Source organism: Heterodontus francisci, unplaced genomic scaffold, assembly GCF_036365525.1.
Source record: "Heterodontus francisci isolate sHetFra1 unplaced genomic scaffold, sHetFra1.hap1 HAP1_SCAFFOLD_544, whole genome shotgun sequence".
Taxonomy (NCBI): Eukaryota; Metazoa; Chordata; class Chondrichthyes; order Heterodontiformes; family Heterodontidae; genus Heterodontus; species Heterodontus francisci.
Genome location: NW_027141127.1, coordinates 631,269 through 656,003, shown reverse-complemented (window position 1 = coordinate 656,003; position 24,735 = coordinate 631,269). Strand labels below are relative to the sequence as shown.

The 24,735-nt window shown below is 48.7% G+C and overlaps 1 protein-coding gene across 1 annotated transcript; it reads left to right on the top strand.

Moving 5' to 3' along the window:
* Positions 1-216: 216 nt before the first annotated feature.
* LOC137362207 (voltage-dependent calcium channel gamma-7 subunit-like) lies at positions 217-20,471 on the top strand (the record flags this gene model as incomplete). Its single annotated transcript, XM_068026657.1, has 5 exons — positions 217-481; positions 617-703; positions 1,141-1,281; positions 1,444-1,589; positions 20,175-20,471. Coding segments are annotated over 5 exons (894 nt in total), but the record flags the coding sequence as incomplete, so codon positions are not given.
* Between the last annotated feature and the right edge of the window lie 4,264 nt (positions 20,472-24,735).

Genomic DNA, 24,735 nt, shown 5'->3' with positions numbered 1-24,735 from the left:
GGAATCTAATCGAGGGGTTCGGGGGGGGTTTATATATAGAATAACAGATACCCAGGAGAGAGTTACAGACTGGACTCTAATCGAGGGGTTCGGTGGGGTTTATATATAGAATAAAAGATACCTGGGAGTGTTGATACTGGAATCTGATCCAACTGTTTGAGATTTCCCGTTTCCATGGTTTGACCGTCTCTCTCTCTCTTTTGCCCTCAGCCCTGAACTGCTGTTGACCTCCCGCCGATTCTCCCCGACCTCATCGAGCTCTCTCTCACTGCAGCCGTGGAGGGGTTAGGGTCCTGCAGCATCCGTGCCCTGACCCTGCTCAGCAGTGTGTTTGGGGCCAGTGGCCTCCTGCTCGTCGGCATTGCCGTCAGTACCGATTACTGGCTGTACGTGGAGGAAGGAGTTATCTCCCAGCACAACCAGACCACCGACATTACCATGGCTCTTCATTCGGGCCTCTGGAGAGTCTGCTTCGTAACAGGTAGGGGGCGGGGGGGGCGGGGGGGTGGGGGGGTTGGTGGTGGCGTGCGGAGGGAGGAGGCTGGTGAGGCGGAGCGAGCCGGTTCGAAGGACGCGGTCTGACGCCCTCTGCCTCCCGTCTCTCCCTATGCCGCAGGGCGTGAGAATGGCCGCTGTGTCGCGACTGATTACTTCCAGGAGCCGGAGGTCGAGATCACCACCGAAAACACTGCGAACATTCTCAGTGAGTACCTCTCTTCCTCTGTCGCCAAGCAACCCTGCTTTACTGATCGATTCCACTCCCTCAGAATACTGGGAGCTGCGGAGGGGCGGGGGGCTCCCCATGGGGACTGACCCCTTGCTGGGGTGGGGTGGGGGGAATAGATCTCCCAACAGGCGCCGCCCTCTCATTATCTCATATCGTATCATTATTACAGCCTTAAGGAGCCTCTTGGGGAAGAGTGATCATAATATGAAAGAAGTTCATCTTGAATTGGTGAATGATTTAGTTAAGTCCAAAACTGAATGTTTTTTTCATAGTGCAGTTCTAGCATAACACCCATCCCTGCTCTTCGATTCTGTACATCAGTCACCAAAAGGGAAGTCCCCTGCACGCCTTCCAAATCACTTTTTGTTCCTGGGGATTTATGATGATATTTCTTTCGATGTCTCTCTTTCCAGAGATGGTGAGGACAGCAACTCCGTTCCCGATGGTCAGTCTCCTCTTTGTCTTCATGGCGTTTGTCATCAGCAACATCGGGCACATCCGACCCCAGAGGACCATCTTGGCCTTTGTTTCCGGAATCTTCTTCATTCTGTCAGGTACCTGTTGAGAGGAGCTCTGGTGCATCCTCGGGTCTGGGGTGGTGTGGGGGAGCCCCCGTGTCCGAGGGGAGCGAGGGGGCTGGAGTTTCCCAAGCCTCACAACCCTCACACGCACCCCTCCCACTCCCGCACTAACGTTCTTTCCACCTCTCGCCGCAGGTCTCTCGCTTGTTGTGGGTCTGGTTCTGTACATATCCAGCATCAACGATGAGGTGATGAATCGACCCCGCGGTCCGGAACACTTCTTTCAGTATCACTATGGCTGGTCCTTCGCATTTGCTGCGTCCTCGTTCCTCCTCAAGGAGGTGAGGGTCCGGGGTCTCCTGCTCCCTCTCTCCCACTGTCTCTCTTTCTCATTCTCTCCATCACTCTCTGTCTGTCTCGCACTGTCTCTCTCACTCCCTCTGTGCCTCTCTGTCTCTCTCTCTCTCCATCGTTCTCCTCCCTCTCTTTCAGTCTCTGTCTTTTCTGTCCCTCTCTCTGTCTCCCTTTCACACAAATCACTCCTTCTCTCACTCTTTCTATCTCTGTCTCTTCTCTCTCTGACTCAATCTCACTCTCCCGTTCCCTCTATCTGTGTCTCTATTTTAATTTCTCTTACCGTGTGTCTCTTTCTCTCTGTGCTTCCCATTCTCAGTCTCACTTTGTGTCTCTCATTCTCAATGTCTGTCCCTCCTTCTCTCTCTCTCTCTCTGCCTCTGTCAGTATATCAGTGAGAGGTGTGGGATATATCCAGTGTTACAGTGAGGGGTGTGGGATATATCAGAGTGTTACAGTGAGGGGTGTGGGATACATCAGAGTGTTACAGTGAGGGGTGTGGGATATATCAGTGTTACAGTGAGGGGTGTGCGATATATCAGAGAGTTACAGTGAGGGGTGTGGGATATATCAGAGTGTTACAGTGAGGGGTGTGGGATATATCAGAGTGTTACAGTGAGGGGTGTGGGATATATCACAGTGTTACAGTGAGGGGTGTGGGATATATCACAGTTACAGTGAGGGGTGTGGGATATATCAGAGTGTTACAGTGAGGGGTGTGGGATATATCAGAGTGTTACTGTGAGGGGTGTGGGATATATCAGAGTGTTACAGTGAGGGGTGTGGGGTATTTCAGAGTGTTGCAGTGAGGGGTGTGGGATATATCAGTGTTACAGTGAGGGGTGTGGGATATATCACTGTGTTACAGTGAGCGGTGTGGGATATATCGGTGTGTTACAGTGAGGGGTGTGGGATATATCAGTGTTACAGTGAGGGGTGTGGGATATATCAGAGTGTTACAGTGAGGGGTGTGGGGTATTTCAGAGTGTTGCAGTGAGGGGTGTGGGATATATCAGAGTGTTACAGTGAGGGATGTGGGATATATCAGAGTGTTACAGTGAGGGGTGTGGGACATATCAGAGAGTTACAGTGAGGGGTGTGGGATATATCACTGTTACAGTGAGGAGTGTGGGATATATCAGAGAGTTACAGTGAGGGGTGTGGGATATATCAGTGTTACAGTGAGGGGTGTGGGATATATCAGAGTGTTACAGTGAGGGGTGTGGGATATATCAGAGTGTTACAGTGAGGGGTGTGGGATATATCAGTGTTACAGTGAGGGGTGTGGGATACATCAGAGTGTTACAGTGAGGGGTGTGGGATACATCAGAGTGTCACAGTGAGGGGTGTGGGATCTCTCAGTGTGTTACAGTGAGGGGTGTGGGATATATCACTGTGTTACAGTGAGGGGTGTGGGATATATCGGTGTGTTACAGTGAGGGGTGTGGGATATATCAGTGTTACAGTGAGGGGTGTGGGATATATCAGAGTGTTACAGTGAGGGGTGTGGGATATATCAGTGTTACAGTGAGGGGTGTGGGATATATCAGAGTGTTACAGTGAGGGATGTGGGATATATCAGAGTGTTACAGTGAGGGGTGTGGGGTATTTCAGAGTGTTGCAGTGAGGGGTGTGGGATATATCAGTGTTACAGTGAGGGGTGTGGGATATATCAGAGTGTTACAGTGAGGGATGTGGGATATATCAGAGTGTTACAGTGAGGGGTGTGGGATATATCAGAGTGTTACAGTAAGGGGTGTGGGATATATCACTGTTACAGTGAGGAGTGTGGGGGATATCAGAGTGTTACAGTGAGGGGTGTGGGATATATCAGAGTGTTACAGTGAGGGATGTGGGATATATCAGTGAGTTACAGTGAGGGGTGTGGGATATATCAGAGTGTTACAGTGAGGGGTGTGGGATATATCAGTGTTACAGTGAGGGGTGTGGGATATATCAGAGTGTTACAGTGAGGGGTGTGGGATATATCAGTGTTACAGTGAGGGCTGTGGGATATATCAGAGTGTTACAGTGAGGGGTGTGGGATATATCAGAGTGTTCCAGTGAGGGGTGTGGGATATATCAGTGTTACAGTGAGGGGTGTGGGATATATCAGAGTGTTACAGTAAGGGGTGTGGGATATATCAGTGTTACAGTGAGGGGTGTGGGGTATATCAGTGTTACAGTGAGGGGTGTGGGATATTTCAGTGTTACAGTGAGGGGTGTGGGATATATCAGAGTGTTACAGTGAGGGATGTGGGATATATCAGTGTGTGACAGTGAGGGCTGTGGGATATATCAGTGTTACAGTGAGAGTTGTGGGGATATATCAGTGTTACAGTGAGGGGTGTGGGATATATCAGAGTGTTACAGTGAGGGGTGTGGTGTATTTCAGAGTGTTACAGTGAGGGGTGTGAAATATATCAGTGTGACAGTGAGGGGTGTGGGATATATCAGAGTGGTACAGTGAGGGGTGTGGGATATATCAGAGTGTTACAGTGAGGGGGGTGGGATATATCAGCGTGTTACAGTGAGAGGTGTGGGATATATCAGAGTGTTACAGTGAGGGGTGTGGGATATATCAGTGTTACAGTGAGGGGTGTGGGATATATCAGAGTGTTACAGTGAGGGGTGTGGGATATATCAATGTGTTACAGTGAGGGGTGTGCGATATATCAGTGTTACAGTGAGGGGAGTGGGATATATCAGAGTGTTACAGTGAGGGGGGTGGGATATATCAGAGTGTTACAGTGAGGGGGGTGGGATATATCAGAGTGTTACAGTGAGGGGGGTGGGATATATCAGTGTGTTACAGTGAGGTGTGTGGGATATATCAGAGTGTTACAGTGACGGGTGTGGGATATATCAGTGTTACAGTGAGGAGTGTGGGATATATCAGAGTGTTACAGTGAGGGGTGTGGTGTATTTCAGAGTGTTACAGTGAGGGGTGTGGGATATATCAGTGTTTCAGTGAGGGGTGTGGGATATATCAGAGTGTTACAGTGAGGGGTGTGGGATATATCAAAGTGTTACAGTGAGGGGTGTGGGATATGTCAGAGTGTTACAGTGAGGGGTGTGGGATATATCAGACTGTGACAGTGAGGGTTGTGGGATATATCAGTGTTACAATGAGGGGTGTGGGATATATCAGTGTTACAGTGAGGAGTGTGGGATATATCAGAGTGTTACAGTGAGGGGTGTGGTGTATTTCAGAGTGTTACAGTGAGGGGTGTGGGATATATCAGTGTTACAGTGAGGGGTGTGGGATATATCAAAGTATTACAGTGAGGGGTGTGGGATATGTCAGAGTGTTACAATGAGGGGTGTGGGATATATCAGAGTGTTACAGTGAGGGGTGTGGGATAAATCAGACTGTGACAGTGAGGGGTGTGGGATATATCAGAGTGTTACAGTGAGGGGTGTGGGATATATCAAAGTGTTACAGTGAGGGGTGTGGGATATATCAGTGTTGCAATGAGGGGTGTGGGATATATTAGAGTGTTACAGTGAGGGGTGTGGGATACATCAGAGTGTTACAGTGAGGGGTGTGGGGATATATCAGAATGTTACAGTGAGAGGTGTGGGATATATCAATGTGTTACAGTGAGGGGTGTGGGATATATCAGTGTTACAGTGAGGGGTGTGGGATATATCAGTGTTACAGTGAGGGGAGTGGGATATATCAGAGTGTTACAGTGAGGGGGGTGGGATATATCAGAGTGTTACAGTGAGGGGGGTGGGATATATCAGTGTTGCAGTGAGGGGAGTGGGATATATCAGAGTGTTACAGTGAGGGGGGTGGGAAATATCAGAGTGTTACAGTGAGGGGGGTGGGATATATCAGTGTTACAGTGAGGGGAGTGGGATATATCAGAGTGTTACAGTGAGGGGGGTGGGATATATCAGAGTGTTACAGTGAGGGGGGTGGGATATATCAATGTGTTACAGTGAGGGGTGTGGGATATATCAGTGTTACAGTGAGGGGAGTGGGATATATCAGAGTGTTACAGTGAGGGGGGTGGGATATATCAGAGTGTTACAGTGAGGGGGGTGGGATATATCAGTGTGTTACAGTGAGGGGGGTGGGATATATCAGAGTGTTACAGTGAGGGGGGTGGGATATATCAGAGTGTTACAGTGAGGGGTGTGGGATATATCAGTGTTACAATGAGGGGTGTGGGATATATTAGAGTGTTACAGTGAGGGGTGTGGGATACATCAGAGTGTTACAGTGAGGGGTGTGGGGATATATCAGAGTGTTACAGTGAGAGGTGTGGGATATATCAATGTGTTACAGTGAGGGGTGTGGGATATATCAGTGTTACAGTGAGGGGAGTGGGATATATCAATGTGTTACAGTGAGGGGTGTGGGATATATCAGTGTTACAGTGAGGGGAGTGGGATATATCAGAGTGTTACAGTGAGGGGGTGGGATATATCAGAGTGTTACAGTGAGGGGGGTGGGATATATCAGTGTGTTACAGTGAGAGGGTGTGGGATATATCAGAGTGTTACAGTGAGGGGTGTGGGATATATCAGTGTTACAGTGAGGAGTGTGGGATATATCAGAGTGTTACAGTGAGGGGTGTGGTGTATTTCAGAGTGTTACAGTGAGGGGTGTGGGATATATCAGTGTTACAGTGAGGGGTGTTGGATATATCAGAGTGTTACAGTGAGGGGAGTGGGATATATCAGTGTGTTACTGTGAGGGGTGTGGGATCTATCTGTGTTACAGTGAGGGGTGTGGGATATATCAGAGTGTTACAGTGAGGTGTGTGGGATATATCAGAGTGTTACAGTGAGGGGTGTGGGATATATCGGAGTGTTACAGTGAGGAGTGTGGGATATATCAGTGTTACAGTGAGGGGTGTGGGATATATCAGAGTGTTACAGTGAGGGGTGTGGGATATATCAGTGTGTTACTGTGAGGGGTGTGGGATATATCAGAGTGTTACAGTGAGGGGTGTGGGATATATCGGAGTGTTACAGTGAGGAGTGTGGGATATATCAGTGTTACAGTGAGGGGTGTGGGATATATCAGAGTGTTCCAGTGAGGGGTGTGGGATATGTCAGAGTGTTCCAGTGAGGGGTGTGGGATATATCAGAGTGTTACAGTGAGGGGTGTGGGATATATCAGAGTGTCACAGTGAGGGGTGTGGGATATATCAGTGTTACAGTGAGGGGTGTGGGATATATCAGAGTGTCACAGTGAGGGGTGTGGGATATATCAGTGTTACAGTGAGGGGTGTGTGATATATCAGTGTTACAGTGAGGGGTGTGGGATATATCAGAGTGTTACAGTGAGGGGTGTGGGATATATCAGTGTTACAGTGAGGGGTGTGGGATATATCAGAGTGTTACAGTGAGGGGTGTGGGATATATCAGAGTGTTACAGTGAGGGGTGTGGGATATATCAGTGTTACAGTGAGGGGTGTGGGATATATCAGTGTGTTACTGTTAGGGGTGTGGGATATATCAGAGTGTTACAGTGAGGGATGTGGGATATATCAGAGTGTTACAGTGAGGGGTGTGGGATATATCAGTGTTACAGTGAGGGGTGTGGGATATATCAGTGTTACAGTGAGGGGTGTGGGTTATATCAGAGTGTTACAGTGAGGAGTGTGGGATATATCAGTGTTACAGTGAGGGGTGTGGGTTATATCAGAGTGTTACAGTGAGGAGTGTGGGATATATCAGTGTTACAGTGAGGGGTGTGGGATATATCAGAGCGTTACAGTGAGGAGTGTGGGATATATCAGTGTTACAGTGAGGGGTGTGGGATATATCAGAGTGTTCCAGTGAGGGGTGTGGGATATGTCAGAGTGTTCCAGTGAGGGGTGTGGGATATATCAGAGTGTTACAGTGAGGGGTGGGATATATCAGTGTTACAGTGAGGGGTGTGGGATATATCAGAGTGTTACAGTGAGGGGTGTGGGATATATCAGAGTGTTACAGTGAGGGGTGTGGGATATATCAGAGTGTTACAGTGAGCGGTGTGGGATATATCAGAGTGTTACAGTGAGGGGTGTGGGATATATCAGAGTGTTACAGTGAGGGGTGTGGGATATATCAGAGTGTTACAGTGAGGGGTGTTGGGTATATCAGAGTGTTACAGTGAGGGGTGTGGGATATATCAGAGTGTCACAGTGAGGGGTGTGGGATATATCAGAGTGTTACAGTGAGGGGTGTGGGATATATCAGTGTTACAGTGAGGGATGTGGGATATATCAGAGTGTTACAGTGAGGGGTGTGGGATAGATCAGAGTGTTACAGTGAGGGGTGTGGGATATATCAGAGTGATACAGTGAGGGGTGTGGGATACATCAGAGTGTTACAGTGAGGGGTGTGGGATATATCAGAGTGTTACAGTGAGGGGTGTGGGATATATCAGTGTGTTACAGTGAGGGGTGTGGGATATATCAGAGTGTTACAGTGAGGAGTGTGTGATATATCAATGTGTTACAGTGAGGGGTGTGGGATATATCAGAGTGTTCCAGTGAGGGGTGTGGGATATATCAGAATGTTACAGTGAGGGGTGTGGGATATATCAGTGTGTTACAGTGAGGGGTGTGGGATATATCAGTGTGTTCCTGTGAGGGGTGTGGGATATATCAGAGTGTTACAGTGAGGGATGTGGGATATATCAGTGTGTTACAGTGAGGGGTGTGGGATATATCAGAGTGTTTCAGTGAGGGGTGTGGGATATATCGGAGTGTTACAGTGAGGAGTGTGGGATATATCAGTGTTCCAGTGAGGGGTGTGGGATATATCAGAGTGTTCCAGTGAGGGGTGTGGGATATGTCAGAGTGTTCCAGTGAGGGGTGTGGGATATATCAGAGTGTTACAGTGAGGGGTGTGGGATATATCAGAGTGTCACAGTGAGGGGTGTGGGATATATCAGAGTGTTACAGTGAGGGGTGTGGGATATATCAGTGTTACAGTGAGGGATGTGGGGATATTTCAGAGTGTTACAGTGAGGGGTGTGGGATATATCAGAGTGATACAGTGAGGGGTGTGGGATACATCAGAGTGTTACAGTGAGGGGTGTGGGATATATCAGAGTGTTACAGTGAGGGGTGTGGGATATATCAGAGTGTTACTGTGAGGGGTGTGGGATATATCAGAGTGTTACAGTGAGGGGAGTGGGATATATCAGTGTTACAGTGAGGGGTGTGGGATATATCAGTGTGTTACTGTGAGGGGTGTGGGATCTATCAGTGTTACAGTGAGGGGTGTGGGATATATCAGAGTGTTACAGTGAGGGGTGTGGGATATATCAGAGTGTTCCTGTGAGGGGTGTGGGATATATCAGAGTGTTACAATGAGGGGTGTGGGATATATCGGAGTGTTACAGTGAGGAGTGTGGGATATATCAGTGTTACCGTGAGGGGTGTGGGATATGTCAGAGTGTTACAGTGAGGGGTGTGGGATATATCAGTGTTACAGTGAGGGGTGTGGGATATATCAGTGTGTTACTGTGAGGGGTGTGGGATATATCAGAGTGTTACAGTGAGGGGTGTGGGATATATCAGAGAGTTACAGTGAGGGGTGTGGGATATATCAGAGTGTTACAGTGAGGGGTGTGGGATATATCGGAGTGTTACAGTGAGGGGTGTGGGATATATCAGAGTGTTACAGTGAGGGGTGTGGGATATATCAGAGTGTTACAGTGAGGGGTGTGGGATATATCAGACTGTTACAGTGAGGGGTGTGGGATATATCGGAGTGTTACAGTGAGGAGTGTGGGATATATCAGTGTTACAGTGAGGGGTGTGGGATATATCAGAGTGTTCCAGTGAGGGGTGTGGGATATGTCAGAGTGTTCCAGTGAGGGGTGTGGGGGATATCAGAGTGTTACAGTGAGGGGTGTGGGATATATCGGAGTGTTACAGTGAGGAGTGTGGGATATATCAGTGTTACAGTGAGGGGTGTGGGATATATCAGAGTGTTCCAGTGAGGGGTGTGGGATATGTCAGAGTGTTCCAGTGAGGGGTGTGGGGGATATCAGAGTGTTACAGTGAGGGGTGTGGGATATATCAGAGAGTTACAGTGAGGGGTGTGGGATATATCAGAGTGTTACAGTGAGGGGTGTGGGATATATCGGAGTGTTACAGTGAGGGGTGTGGGATATATCAGAGAGTTACAGTGAGGGGTGTGGGATATATCAGAGTGTTACAGTGAGGGGTGTGGGATATATCGGAGTGTTACAGTGAGGGGTGTGGGATATATCAGAGTGTTACAGTGAGGGGTGTGGGATATATCAGAGTGTTACAGTGAGGGGTGTGGGATATATCGGAGTGTTACAGTGAGGAGTGTGGGATATATCAGTGTTACAGTGAGGGGTGTGGGATATATCAGAGTGTTCCAGTGAGGGGTGTGGGATATGTCAGAGTGTTCCAGTGAGGGGTGTGGGATATATCAGAGTGTTACAGTGAGGGGTGTGGAATATATCAGAGTGTTACAGTGAGGGGTGTGGGATATATCGGAGTGTTACAGTGAGGAGTGTGGGATATATCAGTGTTACAGTGAGGGGTGTGGGATATATCAGAGTGTTCCAGTGAGGGGTGTGGGATATGTCAGAGTGTTCCAGTGAGGGGTGTGGGATATATCAGAGTGTTACAGTGAGGGGTGTGGGATATATCAGAGTGTCACAGTGAGGGGTGTGGGATATATCAGTGTTACAGTGAGGGGTGTGGGATATATCAGTGTGTTACTGTTAGGGGTGTGGGATATATCAGAGTGTTACAGTGAGGGGTGTGGGATATATCGGAGTGTTACAGTGAGGAGTGTGGGATATATCAGTGTTACAGTGAGGGGTGTGGGATATATCAGAGTGTTACAGTGAGGGGTGTGGGATATATCAGAGTGTTACAGTGAGGGGTGTGGGATATATCAGAGTGTTACAGTGAGGGGTGTGGGATATATCAGAGTGTTACAGTGAGGGGTGTGGTATATATCAGTGTTACAGTGAGGGGTGTGTGATATATCAGAGTGTTCCAGTGAGGGGTGTGGGATATGTCAGAGTGTTACAGTGAGGGGTGTGGGATATATCAGTGTTACAGTGAGGGGTGTGGGATATATCAGAGTGTTACAGTGAGGGGTGTGGGATATATCAGTGTTACAGTGAGGGGTGTGGGATATATCAGAGTGTTACAGTGAGGGGTGTGGGATATATCAGAGTGTTCCAGTGAGGGGTGTGGGATATATCAGAGTGTTACAGTGAGGGGTGTGGGATATATCAGAGTGTCACAGTGAGGGGTGTGGGATATATCAGAGTGTTACAGTGAGGGGTGTGGGATATATCAGTGTTACAGTGAGGGATGTGGGATATATCAGAGTGTTACAGTGAGGGGTGTGGGATATATCAGAGTGATACAGTGAGGGGTGTGGGATACATCAGAGTGTTACAGTGAGGGGTGTGGGATATATCAGAGTGTTACAGTGAGGGGTGTGGGATATATCAGTGTGTTACAGTGAGGGGTGTGGGATATATCAGAGTGTTACAGTGAGGAGTGTGGGATATAACAATGTGTTACAGTGAGGGGTGTGGGATATATCAGAGTGTTCCAGTGAGGGGTGTGGGATATATCAGAATGTTACAGTGAGGGGTGTGGGATATATCAGTGTGTTACAGTGAGGGGTGTGGGATATATCAGTGTGTTCCTGTGAGGGGTGTGGGATATATCAGAGTGTTACAGTGAGGGATGTGGGATATATCAGTGTGTTACAGTGAGGGGTGTGGGATATATCAGTGTTACAGTGAGGGTGTGGGATATATCAGAGTGTTACAGTGAGGGGTGTGGGATATATCGGAGTGTTACAGTGAGGAGTGTGGGATATATCAGTGTTACAGTGAGGGGTGTGGGATATATCAGAGTGTTCCAGTGAGGGGTGTGGGATATGTCAGAGTGTTCCAGTGAGGGGTGTGGGATATATCAGAGTGTTACAGTGAGGGGTGTGGGATATATCAGAGTGTCACAGTGAGGGGTGTGGGATATATCAGAGTGTTACAGTGAGGGGTGTGGGATATATCTGTGTTACAGTGAAGGATGTGGGGATATTTCAGAGTGTTACAGTGAGGGGTGTGGGATATATCAGAGTGATACAGTGAGGGGTGTGGGATACATCAGAGTGTTACAGTGAGGGGTGTGGGATATATCAGAGTGTTACAGTGAGGGGTGTGGGATATATCAGAGTGTTACTGTGAGGGGTGTGGGATATATCAGAGTGTTACAGTGAGGGGTGTTGGGTATATCAGAGTGTTACAGTGAGGGGTGTGGGAAATATCAGAGTGTTACAGTGAGGGGTGTGGGATATATCAGAGTGTTACAGTGAGGGGTGTTGGGTATATCAGAGTGTTACAGTGAGGGGTGTGGGATATATCAGAGTGTTACAGTGAGGGGTGTTGGGTATATCAGAGTGTTACAGTGAGGGGTGTGGGATATATCAGAGTGTTACAGTGAGGGGTGTGGGTTATATCAGAGTGTTACAGTGAGGGGTGTGGGATATATCAGTGTGTTACAGTGAGGGGTGTGGTATATATCAGAGTGTTACAGTGAGGGGTGTGGGTTATATCAGAGTGTTACAGTGAGGGGTGTGGGATATATCAGAGTGTTACAGTGAGGGGTGTGGGTTATATCAGAGTGTTACAGTGAGGGGTGTGGGTTATATCAGAGTGTTACAGTGAGGGGTGTGGGATATATCAGAGTGTTACAGTGAGGGGTGTGGGTTATATCAGAGTGTTACAGTGAGGGGTGTGGGATATATCAGAGTGTTACAGTGAGGGGTGTGGGATATATCAGAGTGTTACAGTGAGGGGTGCGGGATATATCAGAGTGTTACAGTGAGGGGTGTGGGCTATATCAGAGTGTTACAGTGAGGGGTGTGGGATATATCAGTCTTACAGTGAGGGGTGTGGGATATATCAGAGTGTTACAGTGAGGGGTGTGGGATATATCAGAGTGTTACAGTGAGGGGTGTGGGATATATCAGTGTTACAGTGAGGGGTGTGGGATATATCAGAGTGTTACAGTGAGGGGTGTGGTGTATTTCAGAGTGTTACAGTGAGGGGTGTGGGATATATCAGAGTGCTACAGTGAGGGGTGTGGGATATATCAGAGTTTTACAGTGAGGGGTGTGGGATATATCAGAGTGTTACAATGAGGGGTGTGGGATATATCAGAGTGTTACAGGGAGGGGTGTGGGATATATCAGAGTGTTACAGTGAGGGGTGTGGGATATATCAGAGTGTTACAGTGAGGGGTGTGGGATATATCAGAGTGTTACAATGAGGGGTGTGGGATATATCAGAGTGTTACAGGGAGGGGTGTGGGATATATCAGTGTGTTACAGTGAGGGGTGTGGGATATATCAGAGTGTTACAGGGAGGGGTGTGGGATATATCATAGTGTTACAGTGAAAGGGTGTTGGGTATATCAGAGTGTTACAGTGAGGGGTGTGGGTTATATCAGAGTGTTACAGTGAGGGGTGTGGGGTTTATCAGAGTGTTACAGTGAGGGGTGGGATATATCAGAGTGTTACAGTGAGGGGTGTGGGATATATCAGAGTGTTACAGTGAGGGGGTTGGGATATATCAGAGTATTACAGTGAGGGGTGTTGGGTATATCAGAGTGTTACAGTGAGGGGTGTGGGATATATCAGAGTGTTACAGTGAGGGGTGTGGGATATATCAGAGTGTTACAGTGAGGGGTGTGGGATATATCAGAGTGTTACAGTGAGGGGTGTGGGATATATCAGTGTGTTACAGTGAGGGGTGTGGGATATATCAGAGTGTCACAGTGAGGGGTGTGGGATATATCAGAGTGTTACAGTGAGGGGTGTGGGATATATCAGAGTGTTACAGTGAGGGGTGTGGGATATATCAGAGTGTTACAGTGAGGGGTGTGGGATATATCAGAGTGTTACAGTGAGGGGTGTGGGATATATCAGAGTGTTACAGTGAGGTGTGTGGGATATATCAGAGTGTTGCAGTGAGGGGTGTGGGATATATCAGTGTGTTACAGTGAGGGGTGTGGGATATATCAGAGTGTCACAGTGAGGGGTGTGGGATATATCAGAGTGTTACAGTGAGGGGTGTGGGATATATCAGTGTGTTACAATGAGGGGTGTGGGATATATCAGAGTGTTACAGTGAGGGTTGTGGGATATATCAGAGTGTTCCAGTGAGGGGTGTGGGATATATCAGTGTTACAGTGAGGGGTGTGGGATATATCAGAGTGTTACAGTGAGGGGTGTGGGATATATCAGAGTGTTACAGTGAGGGGTGTGGGATATATCAGAGTGTTACAGTGAGGGGTGTGGGATATATCAGTGTGTTACAATGAGGGGTGTGGGATATATCAGAGTGTTACAGTGAGGGTTGTGGGATATATCAAAGTGTTCCAGTGAGGGGTGTTGGATATATCAGTGTTACAATGAGGGGTGTGGGATATATCAGAGTGTTACAGTGAGGGGTGTGGGATATATCAGAGTGTTACAGTGAGGGGTGTGGGATATATCAGTGTTACAGTGAGGGGTGTGGGATATATCAGAGTCTTACAGTGAGGGGTGTGGGATATATCAGAGTATTACAGTGAGGGGTGTGGGATATGACAGAGTGTTACAGTGAGGGGTGTGGGATATATCAGTGTTACAGTGAGGGGTGTGGGATATATCAGAGTGTTTCAGTGAAAGGTGTGGGATATATCAGAGTGTTACAGTGAGGGGTGTGGGATATCACAGAGTGTTACAGTGAGGGGTGTGGGATATATCAGAGTGTTACAGTGAGGGGTGTGGTATATATCAGAGTCTTACAGTGAGGGGTGTGGGATATATCAGAGTATTACAGTGAGGGGTGTGGGATATATCAGTGTTACAGTGAGGGGTGTCGGATATATCAGTGTTACAGTGAGGGGTGTGGGATATATCAGAGTGTTTCAGTGAAAGGTGTGGGATATATCAGTGTGTTACAGTGAGGGGTGTGGGATATATCAGAGTGTTACAGTGAGGGGTGTGGGATATATCAGTGTTACAGTGAGGGGTGTGGGATATATCAGAGTGTTACAGTGAGTGGTGTGGGATATATCAGAGTGTTACAGTGAGGGGTGTGGGATATATCAGTGTGTTACAGTGAGGGGTGTGGGATATATCAGAGTGTTACAGTGAGGGTTGTGGGATATATCAGAGTGTTACAGTGAGGGGTGTGGGATATATCAGTGTTACAGTGAGGGGTGTGGGATATATCAGAGTGTTACAGTGAGGGGTGTGGGATATATCAGTGTTACAGTGAGGGCTGTGGGATATATCAGAGTGTTACAGTGAGGGGTGTGGGATATATCAGAGTGTTACAGTGAGGGGTGTGGGATATATCAGAGTGTTACAGTGAGGGGTGTGGGATATATCAGAGTGTTACAGTGAGGGGTGTGGGATATATCAGTGTTACAGTGAGGGGTGTGGGATATATCAGAGTGTTACAGTGAGGGGTGTGGGATATATCAGAGTGTTACAGTGAGGGGTGCGGGATATATCAGTGTTACAGGGAGGTGTGTGGGATATATCAGTGTTACAGTGAGGGGTGTGGGATATATCAGAGTGTTACAGTGAGGGGTCTGGGATATATCAGAGTGTTACAGTGAGGGGTGTGGGATATATCAGAGTGTTACAGGGAGGTGTGTGGGATATATCAGTGTTACAGTGAGCGGTGTGGGATATATCAGAGTGTTACAGTGAGGGGTGTGGGATATATCAGTGTGTTACAGTGAGGGGTGTGGGGTATATCAGAGTGTTACAGTGAGGGGTGTGGGATATATCAGAGTGTCACAGTGAGGGGTGTGGGATATATCAGAGTGTTACAGTGAGGGGTGTGGGATATATCAGTGTTACAGTGAGGGATGTGGGGATATTTCAGAGTGTTACAGTGAGGGGTGTGGGATATATCAGAGTGATACAGTGAGGGGTGTGGGATACATCAGAGTGTTACAGTGAGGGGTGTGGGATATATCAGAGTGTTACAGTGAGGGGTGTGGGATATATCAGAGTGTTACTGTGAGGGGTGTGGGATATATCAGAGTGTTACAGTGAGGGGTGTTGGGTATATCAGAGTGTTACAGTGAGGGGTGTGGGAAATATCAGAGTGTTACAGTGAGGGGTGTGGGATATATCAGAGTGTTACAGTGAGGGGTGTTGGGTATATCAGAGTGTTACAGTGAGGGGTGTGGGATATATCAGAGTGTTACAGTGAGGGGTTTTGGGTATATCAGAGTGTTACAGTGAGGGGTGTGGGATATATCAGAGTGTTACAGTGAGGGGTGTGGGATATATCAGAGTGTTACAGTGAGGGGTGTGGGATATATCAGTGTGTTACAGTGAGGGGTGTGGTATATATCAGAGTGTTACAGTGAGGGGTGTGGGATATATCAGAGTGTTACAGTGAGGGGTGTGGGATATATCAGAGTGTTACAGTGAGGGGTGTGGGTTATATCAGAGTGTTACAGTGAGGGGTGTGGGTTATATCAGAGTGTTACAGTGAGGGGTGTGGGATATATCAGAGTGTTACAGTGAGGGGTGTGGGTTATATCAGAGTGTTACAGTGAGGGGTGTGGGATATATCAGAGTGTTACAGTGAGGGGTGTGGGATATATCAGAGTGTTACAGTGAGGGGTGTGGGATATATCAGAGTGTTACAGTGAGGGGTGTGGGTTATATCAGAGTGTTACAGTGAGGGGTGTGGGATATATCAGTGTTACAGTGAGGGGTGTGGGATATATCAGAGTGTTACAGTGAAAGGGTGTTGGGTATATCAGAGTGTTACAGTGAGGGGTGTGGGATATATCAGAGTGTTACAGTGAGGGGTGTGGGATATATCAGAGTCTTACAGTGAGGGGTGTGGGATATATCAGAGTATTACAGTGAGGGGTGTGGGATATATCAGAGTGTTTCAGTGAAAGGTGTGGGATATATCAGTGTGTTACAGTGAGGGGTGTGGGATATATCAGAGTGTTACAGTGAGGGGTGTGGGATATATCAGTGTTACAGTGAGGGGTGTGGGATATATCAGAGTGTTACAGTGAGGGGTGTGGGATATATCAGAGTGTTACAGTGAGGGGTGTGGGATATATCAGTGTGTTACTGTGAGGGGTGTGGGATATATCAGAGTGTTACAGTGAGGGTTGTGGGATATATCAGAGTGTTACAGTGAGGGGTGTGGGATATATCAGTGTTACAGTGAGGGGTGTGGGATATATCAGAGTGTTACAGTGAGGGGTGTGGGATATATCAGTGTTACAGTGAGGGCTGTGGGATATATCAGAGTGTTACAGTGAGGGGTGTGGGATATATCAGAGTGTTACAGTGAGGGGTGTGGGATATATCAGAGTGTTACAGTGAGGGGTGTGGGATATATCAGAGTGTTACAGTGAGGGGTGTGGGATATATCAGTTTTACAGTGAGGGGTGTGGGAAATATCAGAGTGTTACAGTGAGGGGTGTGGGATATATCAGTGTGTTCCAGTGAGGGGTGTGGGGTATGTCAGAGTGTTACAGTGAGGGGTGTGGGATATATCAGAGTGTTACAGTGAGGGGTGTGGGATATATCAGAGTGTTACAGTGAGGGGTGTGGGATATATCAGAGTGTTACAGTGAGGGGTGTGGGATATATCAGTGTTACAGTGAGGGGTGTGGGATATATCAGAGTGTTACAGTGAGGGGTGTGGGATATATCAGAGTGTTACAGTGAGGGGTGTGGGATATATCAGAGTGTTACAGTGAGGGGTGTGGGATATATCAGTGTTACAGTGAGGGGTGTGGGAAATATCAGAGTGTTACAGTGAGGGGTGTGGGATATATCAGAGTGTTACAGTGAGGAGTGTGGGATATATCAGAGTGTTACAGTGAGGGGTGTGGGATATATCAGAGTGTTACAGTGAGGGGTGTGGGATATATCAGAGTGTTACAGTGAGGGGTGTGGGATATATCAGAGTGTTACAGTGAGGGGTGTGGGATATATCAGTGTTACAGTGAGGGGTGTGGGAAATATCAGAGTGTTACAGTGAGGGGTGTGGGATATATCAGAGTGTTACAGTGAGGAGTGTGGGATATATCAGAGTGTTACAGTGAGGGCTGTGGGATATATCAGAGTGTTACAGTGAGGGGTGTGGGATATATCAGAGTGTTACAGTGAGGGGTGTGGGATATATCAGAGTGTTACAGTGAGGGGTGTGGGATATATCAGAGTGTTACAGTGAGGGGTGTGGGATATATCAGTGTGTTACAGTGAGGGGTGTGGGATATATCAGTGTTACAGTGAGGGGTGTGGGATATATCAGTGTTACAGTGAGGGGTGTGGGATATATCAGAGTGTTACAGTGAGGGGTGTGGGATATATCAGAGTGTTACAGTGAGGGGTGTGGGATATATCAGAGTGTTACAGTGAGGGGTGTGGGATATATCAGAGTGTTACAGTGAGGGGTGTGGGATATATCAGTGTTACAGTGAGGGGTGTGGGAAATATCAGAGTGTTACAGTGAGGGGTGTGGGTTATATCAGAGTGTTACAGTGAGGGGTGTGGGATATATCAGTGTTACAGTGAGGGGTGTGGGATATATCAGAGTGTTACAGTGAGGGGTGTGGGATATATCAGAGTGTTACAGTGAGGGGTGTGGGATATATCAGTGTGTTACAGTGAGGTGTGTGGGATATATCAGTGTTACAGTGAGGGGTGTGTGATATATCAGAGTGTTACAGTGAGGGGTGTGTGATATATCAGAGTGTTACAGTGAGGGGTGTGGGATATATCAGAGTGTTACAGTGAGGGGTGTGGGATATATCAGAGTGTTACAGTGAGGGGTGTGGGATATATCAGAGTGTTACAGTGAGGGGTGTGGGATATATCAGAGTGTTACAGTGAGGGGTGTGGGATATATCAGTGTGTTACAGTGAGGTGTGTGGGATATATCAGTGTTACAGTGAGGGGTGTGTGATATATCAGAGTGTTACAGTGAGGGGTGTGGGATATATCAGAGTGTTACAGTGAGGGGTGTGGGATATATCAGTGTTACAGTGAGGAGTGTGGGATATATCAGTGTTACAGTGAGGGGTGTGGGATATATCAGAGTGTTACAGTGAGGGGTGTGGGATATATCAGTGTTACAATGAGGGGTGTGGGATATATCAGAGTGTTACAGTGAGGGGTGTGGGATATATCAGAGTGTTACAGTGAGGGGTGTGGGATATATCAGTGTTACAGTGAGGGGTGTGGGATATATCAGTGTTACAGTGAGGGGTGTGGGATATATCAGAGTGTTACAGTGAGGGGTGTGGGATATATCAGAGTGTTACAGTGAGGGGTGTGGGATATATTAGTGTTACAGTGAGGAGTGTGGGATATATCAGAGTGTTACAGTGAGGGGTGTGGGAAATATCAGAGTGTTACAGTGAGGGGTGTGGGTTATATCAGAGTGTTACAGTGAGGGATGTGGGATATATCAGTGTTACAGTGAGGGGTGTGGGATATATCAGAGTGTTACAGTGAGGGGTGTGGGATATATTAGTGTTACAGTGAGGAGTGTGGGATATATCAGAGTGTTACAGTGAGGGGTGTGGGAAATATCAGAGTGTTACAGTGAGGGGTGTGGGTTATATCAGAGTGTTACAGTGAGGGATGTGGGATATATCAGTGTTACAGTGAGGGGTGTGGGATATATCAGAGTGTTACAGTGAGGGGTGTGGGATATATCAGAGTGTTACAGTGAGGGGTGTGGGATATATCAGTGTGTTGCAGTGAGGGATGTGGGATATATCAGAGTGTTACAGTGAGGGGTGTGTGATATATCAGAGTGTTACAGTGAGGGGTGTGGGATATATCAGAGTGTTACAGTGAGGGGTGTGGGATATATCAGAGTGTTACAGTGAGGGGTGTGGGATATATCAGAGTGTTACAGTGAGGGGTGTGGGATATATCAGAGTGTTACAGTGAGGGGTGTGGGATATATCAGAGTGTTACAGTGAGGGGTGTGGGATATATCAGAGTGTTACAGTGAGGGGTGTGGGATATATCAGAGTGTTACAGTGAGGGGTGTGGGATATATCAGAGTGTTACAGTGAGGGGTGTGGGATATATCAGAGTGTTACAGTGAGGGGTGTGGGATATATCAGAGTGTTACAGTGAGGGGTGTGGGATATATCAGTGTGTTACAGTGAGGTGTGTGGGATATATCAGAGTGTTACAGTGAGGGGTGTGTGATATATCAGAGTGTTACAGTGAGGGGTGTGTGATATATCAGAGTGTTACAGTGAGGGGTGTGGGATATATCAGAGTGTTACAGTGAGGGGTGTGGGATATATCAGAGTGTTACAGTGAGGGGTGTGGGATATATCAGAGTGTTACAGTGAGGGGTGTGGGATATATCAGAGTGTTACAGTGAGGGGTGTGTGATATATCAGAGTGTTACAGTGAGGGGTGTGGGATATATCAGACTGTGACAGTGAAGTTGGTGTGTTATGTGTCAGGTGTCCCTTTCCACCACCATGTTCACCGGCGCCCAATCTCTGCTGCTCTTGGTCTCTTTCTGTGCACAGGGTGCTGGTGTGATGTCCGTCTACTTGTTCATGAAGCGCTACACGGAGGAGGAGATGTATCGGCCCCATCCGGCCCTCTATCGCCCTCGTCTCAGCGACTGCTCCGACTACTCTGGGCAATTTCTGCACCCTGAGATCTGGCAGCGCGGCCGTAGCGCGTCCGAAGTCTCCAGCGATGTGTCCATCCAGCTGAACGACAGCTTCCCACCGGCCGTCAAGTGCGAGAGGGGCAGATTCTCGACTTCGCCCTGCTAATCAGAGCGGCCCTTGCAACCGAGGACGGTGGAGACATCTTTGCCGACAAATAGGGTGTGTTCTTGGGTGGGGTAGGGGTAGGGATGGGGGTGGGTTTGGGGTGGGGATCGCGAGGAGGGAATCTCGGGTTCAACTTAACGTCCTGCCCAGCCGTGTCGTCCTCGCGCGCTTTCCGGTCGCTTTTGGCACGTGTCCCGAATGCCTCTCGTTGTGTTTGAGAATGTTTGACCGTGGAGCGGGGGGAGGATGAGAGTCGTACCCGAATGAGTGAGGGGATGAGAGTTTGAGTTGGGGACTGTTTTCCACTCAACGCTCTGGGACTGTCGGGGCGTTCAACTGCAGGTTGAGATGGTGGGGGAGTGGGGGTGGGGGTGTCGGGCATGAATGATCCCCTCCCGAGAGGGGGAAGGGGCAGCCGTTCAGAGGAGTGGCGGGGGGAGTGGAGGCGGGTGCCGTCTGAACTCAGGGGCTGCTCAAAGCGGAGGAAATCGCTTGTTGGCATGTTCCGGGGGAGCAGAGCTGAGGGGGGAGCATTCCCAAGGGTCAGTCAGAGAGTAATCGCTGCAGGTTTGCGGCCTGAGTGTCAGTCAGAGGTTAATCGCTGCAAGACAGCCGCTCAAGGGTCAGTAAGAGGGCAATCGCTGCAGTTCGGGTGGAGGGTCAAAGCTCAGTGCCCTGTTATCAGGGGCACAAGCAAACCAGCAGGACATGACTGGGGTCCTTTCCCCCACCGCACCCCCTCCTGCCACGCTTTGATGCCCCTGGAGCGTGACACTTGGCACGTGACGCCCAGAGAGTGACGCCTGGCGTGCCGTACCCTACAGCAGGCAAGCCACCCATGAAACAGCAGCCAGAGATTCCCACACCCGTGGGATTTGCGTGAAGGTTGCGGCAGTTGGCGAGTTTGGAGTTGGGCGTGAAGGAGGCAGGACTGGAGGTAGAGAGTTCCATCGCAAAACATCTGCCCTCAAACTTGCATGGAAGAGGTAATAGCAGTGGTGGAGGAAAATGAGGGAACGTGACTGAGTAGCGGGTGAAGTGAACATGCCTGGAAATATCATGCTTCTTCCTCAAAACACAGCTCCAAACTGGGCCAACTCAACAGCCTCGACTCACAGACCCGTGAGACCTCATTCACCCTCCAAACTGTGGGACTCTCTCCCCCCCCTCCTTCACCCTCCAAACTGGAGGACTCCATCCCCCGCTTCCCTCACTCTCCAAACTGTGGGACTCCCTCCCCTCCTCCCTCAGTCTCCAAACTGTGGGACTCACTCCTCCGCTTCCCTCACTCTCCAAACTGTGGGACTCCCTCCCCCCTCCCTCAGTCTCCCCTGTAAACACTCCCAGGACAGGTACAGCACAGGGGGTGTTAGATACAGAGTAAAGCTCCCTCTACACTGTCCCCCATCAAATACTCCCCAGGACAGGTACAGCACGGGGGTTAGATACAGAGTAAAGCCCCTCTACACTGTCCCCCATCAAACACTCCCAGGACAGGTACAGCACGGGGGTGTTAGATACAGAGTAAAGCTCCCTCTACACTGTCCCCCATCAAACACTCCCAGGACAGGTACAGCACGGGGGTGTTAGATACAGAGTAAAGCTCCCTCTACACTGTCCCCCATCAAACACTCCCAGGACAGGTACAGTACGGGGTTAGATACAGAGTAAAGCCCCTCTACACTGTCCCCCATCAAACACTCCCAGGACAGGTACAGCACGGGGGTGTTAGATACAGAGTAAAGCTCCCTCTACACTGTCCCCCATCAAACACTCCCAGGACAGGTACAGCACGGGGGTGTTAGATACAGAGTAAAACTCCCTCTACACTGTCCCCCATCAAACACTCCCAGGACAGGTACAGTACGGGGGGTTAGATACAGAGTAAAGCTCCCTCTACACTGTCCCCATCAAACACTCCCAGGACAGGTACAATACGGGGGGGTTAGATACAGAGTAAAGCTCCCTCTACACTGTCCCCATCAAACACTCCCAGGACAGGTACAGTACGGGGGGTTAGATACAGAGTAAAACTCCCTCTACACTGTCCCCCATCAAACACTCCCAGGACAGGTACAGTACGGGGGGTTAGATACAGAGTAAAGCTCCCTCTACACTGTCCCCCATCAAACACTCCCAGGACAGGTACAGTACGGGGGGTTAGATACAGAGTAAAGCTCCCTCTACACTGTCCCCCATCAAACACTCCCAGGACAGGTACAATACGGGGGGGTTAGATACAGAGTAAAGCTCCCTCTACACTGTCCCCGTTCTCTCTCTCTCTCGCTACCTCTGTGTCTCAGTAAAGTGGGCAGTGAAGCGGGAGGCACAACATGATCCCAGCGTTGGGGAGCAGGGGGAATCGCCTGCCCCCGGTGGGGGGGGGGGGGCGGGACGCGAACCGCTGCACCAGGGCGCGACAGACGGGCGCGGCGATGAGCTTGGAACGCGACCGAGGCATTTGTGTTGTTTCTTCTCAAAAGAGGACGCCGGCACGCCACACAAAAGCTGCGCGTGTACGTGTTTGAGTCGGGGAGGGGTAAGTTGGGGACTGAGGGAGGGGGGGACAAAACTGCATGTTTCATTTTCTATGTCCTTTGCTTGTCCAACCTTTGCACGAGATGTCGTTCCCGTGTGCCAAGACACCATGGCTTGTAATACGTTGAGCATTGCCTCTCATTGCTTGGGCGACAAGTGAGGGGCTTCGGGGAGTTTCGAGAAATAATGTGTTTTCTGTAAAGAAAAATATAATAATGGATGAATTGGCTTTTAACATAATCACATCTCCATTTGCTTTGTAATATATGTACATTATCAACTACTCAATAAAACTACAGGACGACCTTACTTGTCTGATTGCCTTTATTCCACTCGGGGTGCCGCACACGCTGGGGTTTTTATTATAACGGCACTGGAACGCATACATACATACACGCGCAGCCCACTTGCCACGAGTCGCTGCGCCCCCAGCTCCCTGGTCCTGTGCGTCGCGACATCACCTCCTCCGGTGATCTTCACCGGCAGCCTCTTCAAGCAGTCCCGCAGCGTTTCCCCCTCCCCTCCTCCCCCCCACCCACCTTCTTTTCCCGCCACGGGTCAAATGAATATACAGCGATGTGGCGGGACCGGGCTCGACTATGCACGGTTAAAACGAAACATTATCTGCCGCGGAGCAGGCGGAACCCCCTCGGGAACGCAGAGGAGGTTTAGCTCACTCGCCCCCTTCTTGCGATCGTAAGCCTCTTGCCCGAACCGCCCGGGGTGTCCGGTGTGACCATTCCGCTGCTGGCTTTTTATCGGGCATCACGCTCGTAGCCCTGCAACCGCGGAGGGCCGCTCGTGAGCGGCGAAGTGCTTTCCGAACAAAAAACCAGAGCGAAGGTTTCACGTGCGATGTTAAGAGTCATCGGATTCGCTTTGCGACAAAACTCTTCGACGCCAAGGCAACTGACTTCCCTTCCTGCACGATGCAGGCGCGTAATCTCTTCTGGGACACTTCGACCTCGAGTGTTGTGTTACAGCTGAGGTGGATGAGGGCACTGTTTATTCCAGTCCCACTTCTCCGCAGGTCTCAACATATATTTCAATTTTCCCACTTCCTAACATGGTTAATCATCTACTCTATTTTTCCCAGAATAGAACACATTAACCAGGTTTCTTCAACAAAGTTATCAGTTTATTATAGAGCAAGTCTTAACTCATAATGAGGTAAAGCGTAAACACACAGAATTACATTTTAAAGTCCCCTTTTTACCTTAGCCCCTCACACTTACATACACACAAATACACAGTTTAATCTGAAAAATAAAAGGGATTTTTAAAATTCAGAGCTCTGTTACAGACCAAAAAAATACACTTGGGCTGATTACTTGCTCATTTTTGAAGAAAACAGCAGATATGATATGTTGTTCCAAAACTGGCATGCGGTCTGACTTCCGAGTACACGTAGACAAGGTCGCTGGGATCTTTTAGAACAGGCGGCGTTGAGAAGTAATTTTAGCAGGTTTGCGTCAAGGACAGGAGACGAGATGAATTGACAAGGCGGACTTCTCGGGGTCTTTTTAGAGATGCTGGAAAGTGAGCTGGGTTGTGGTTTTCTCTCCTTCACTTGCTCACGCTAGAAGGTAAAACACACTCTGGTGTGGCTGGGACATCTTTGATCTTATCTAGGTGTAGGCGCATTCCTGCAGTGGAATATATCGATCCAAAGAACCTGGTGTGCCCAACATTGACCTGGCACCTCTTACCATTAAAGACAAGACCCTCACGATGATCAACAAGCATGAGCAGGTGCAAGTTTCTGCCA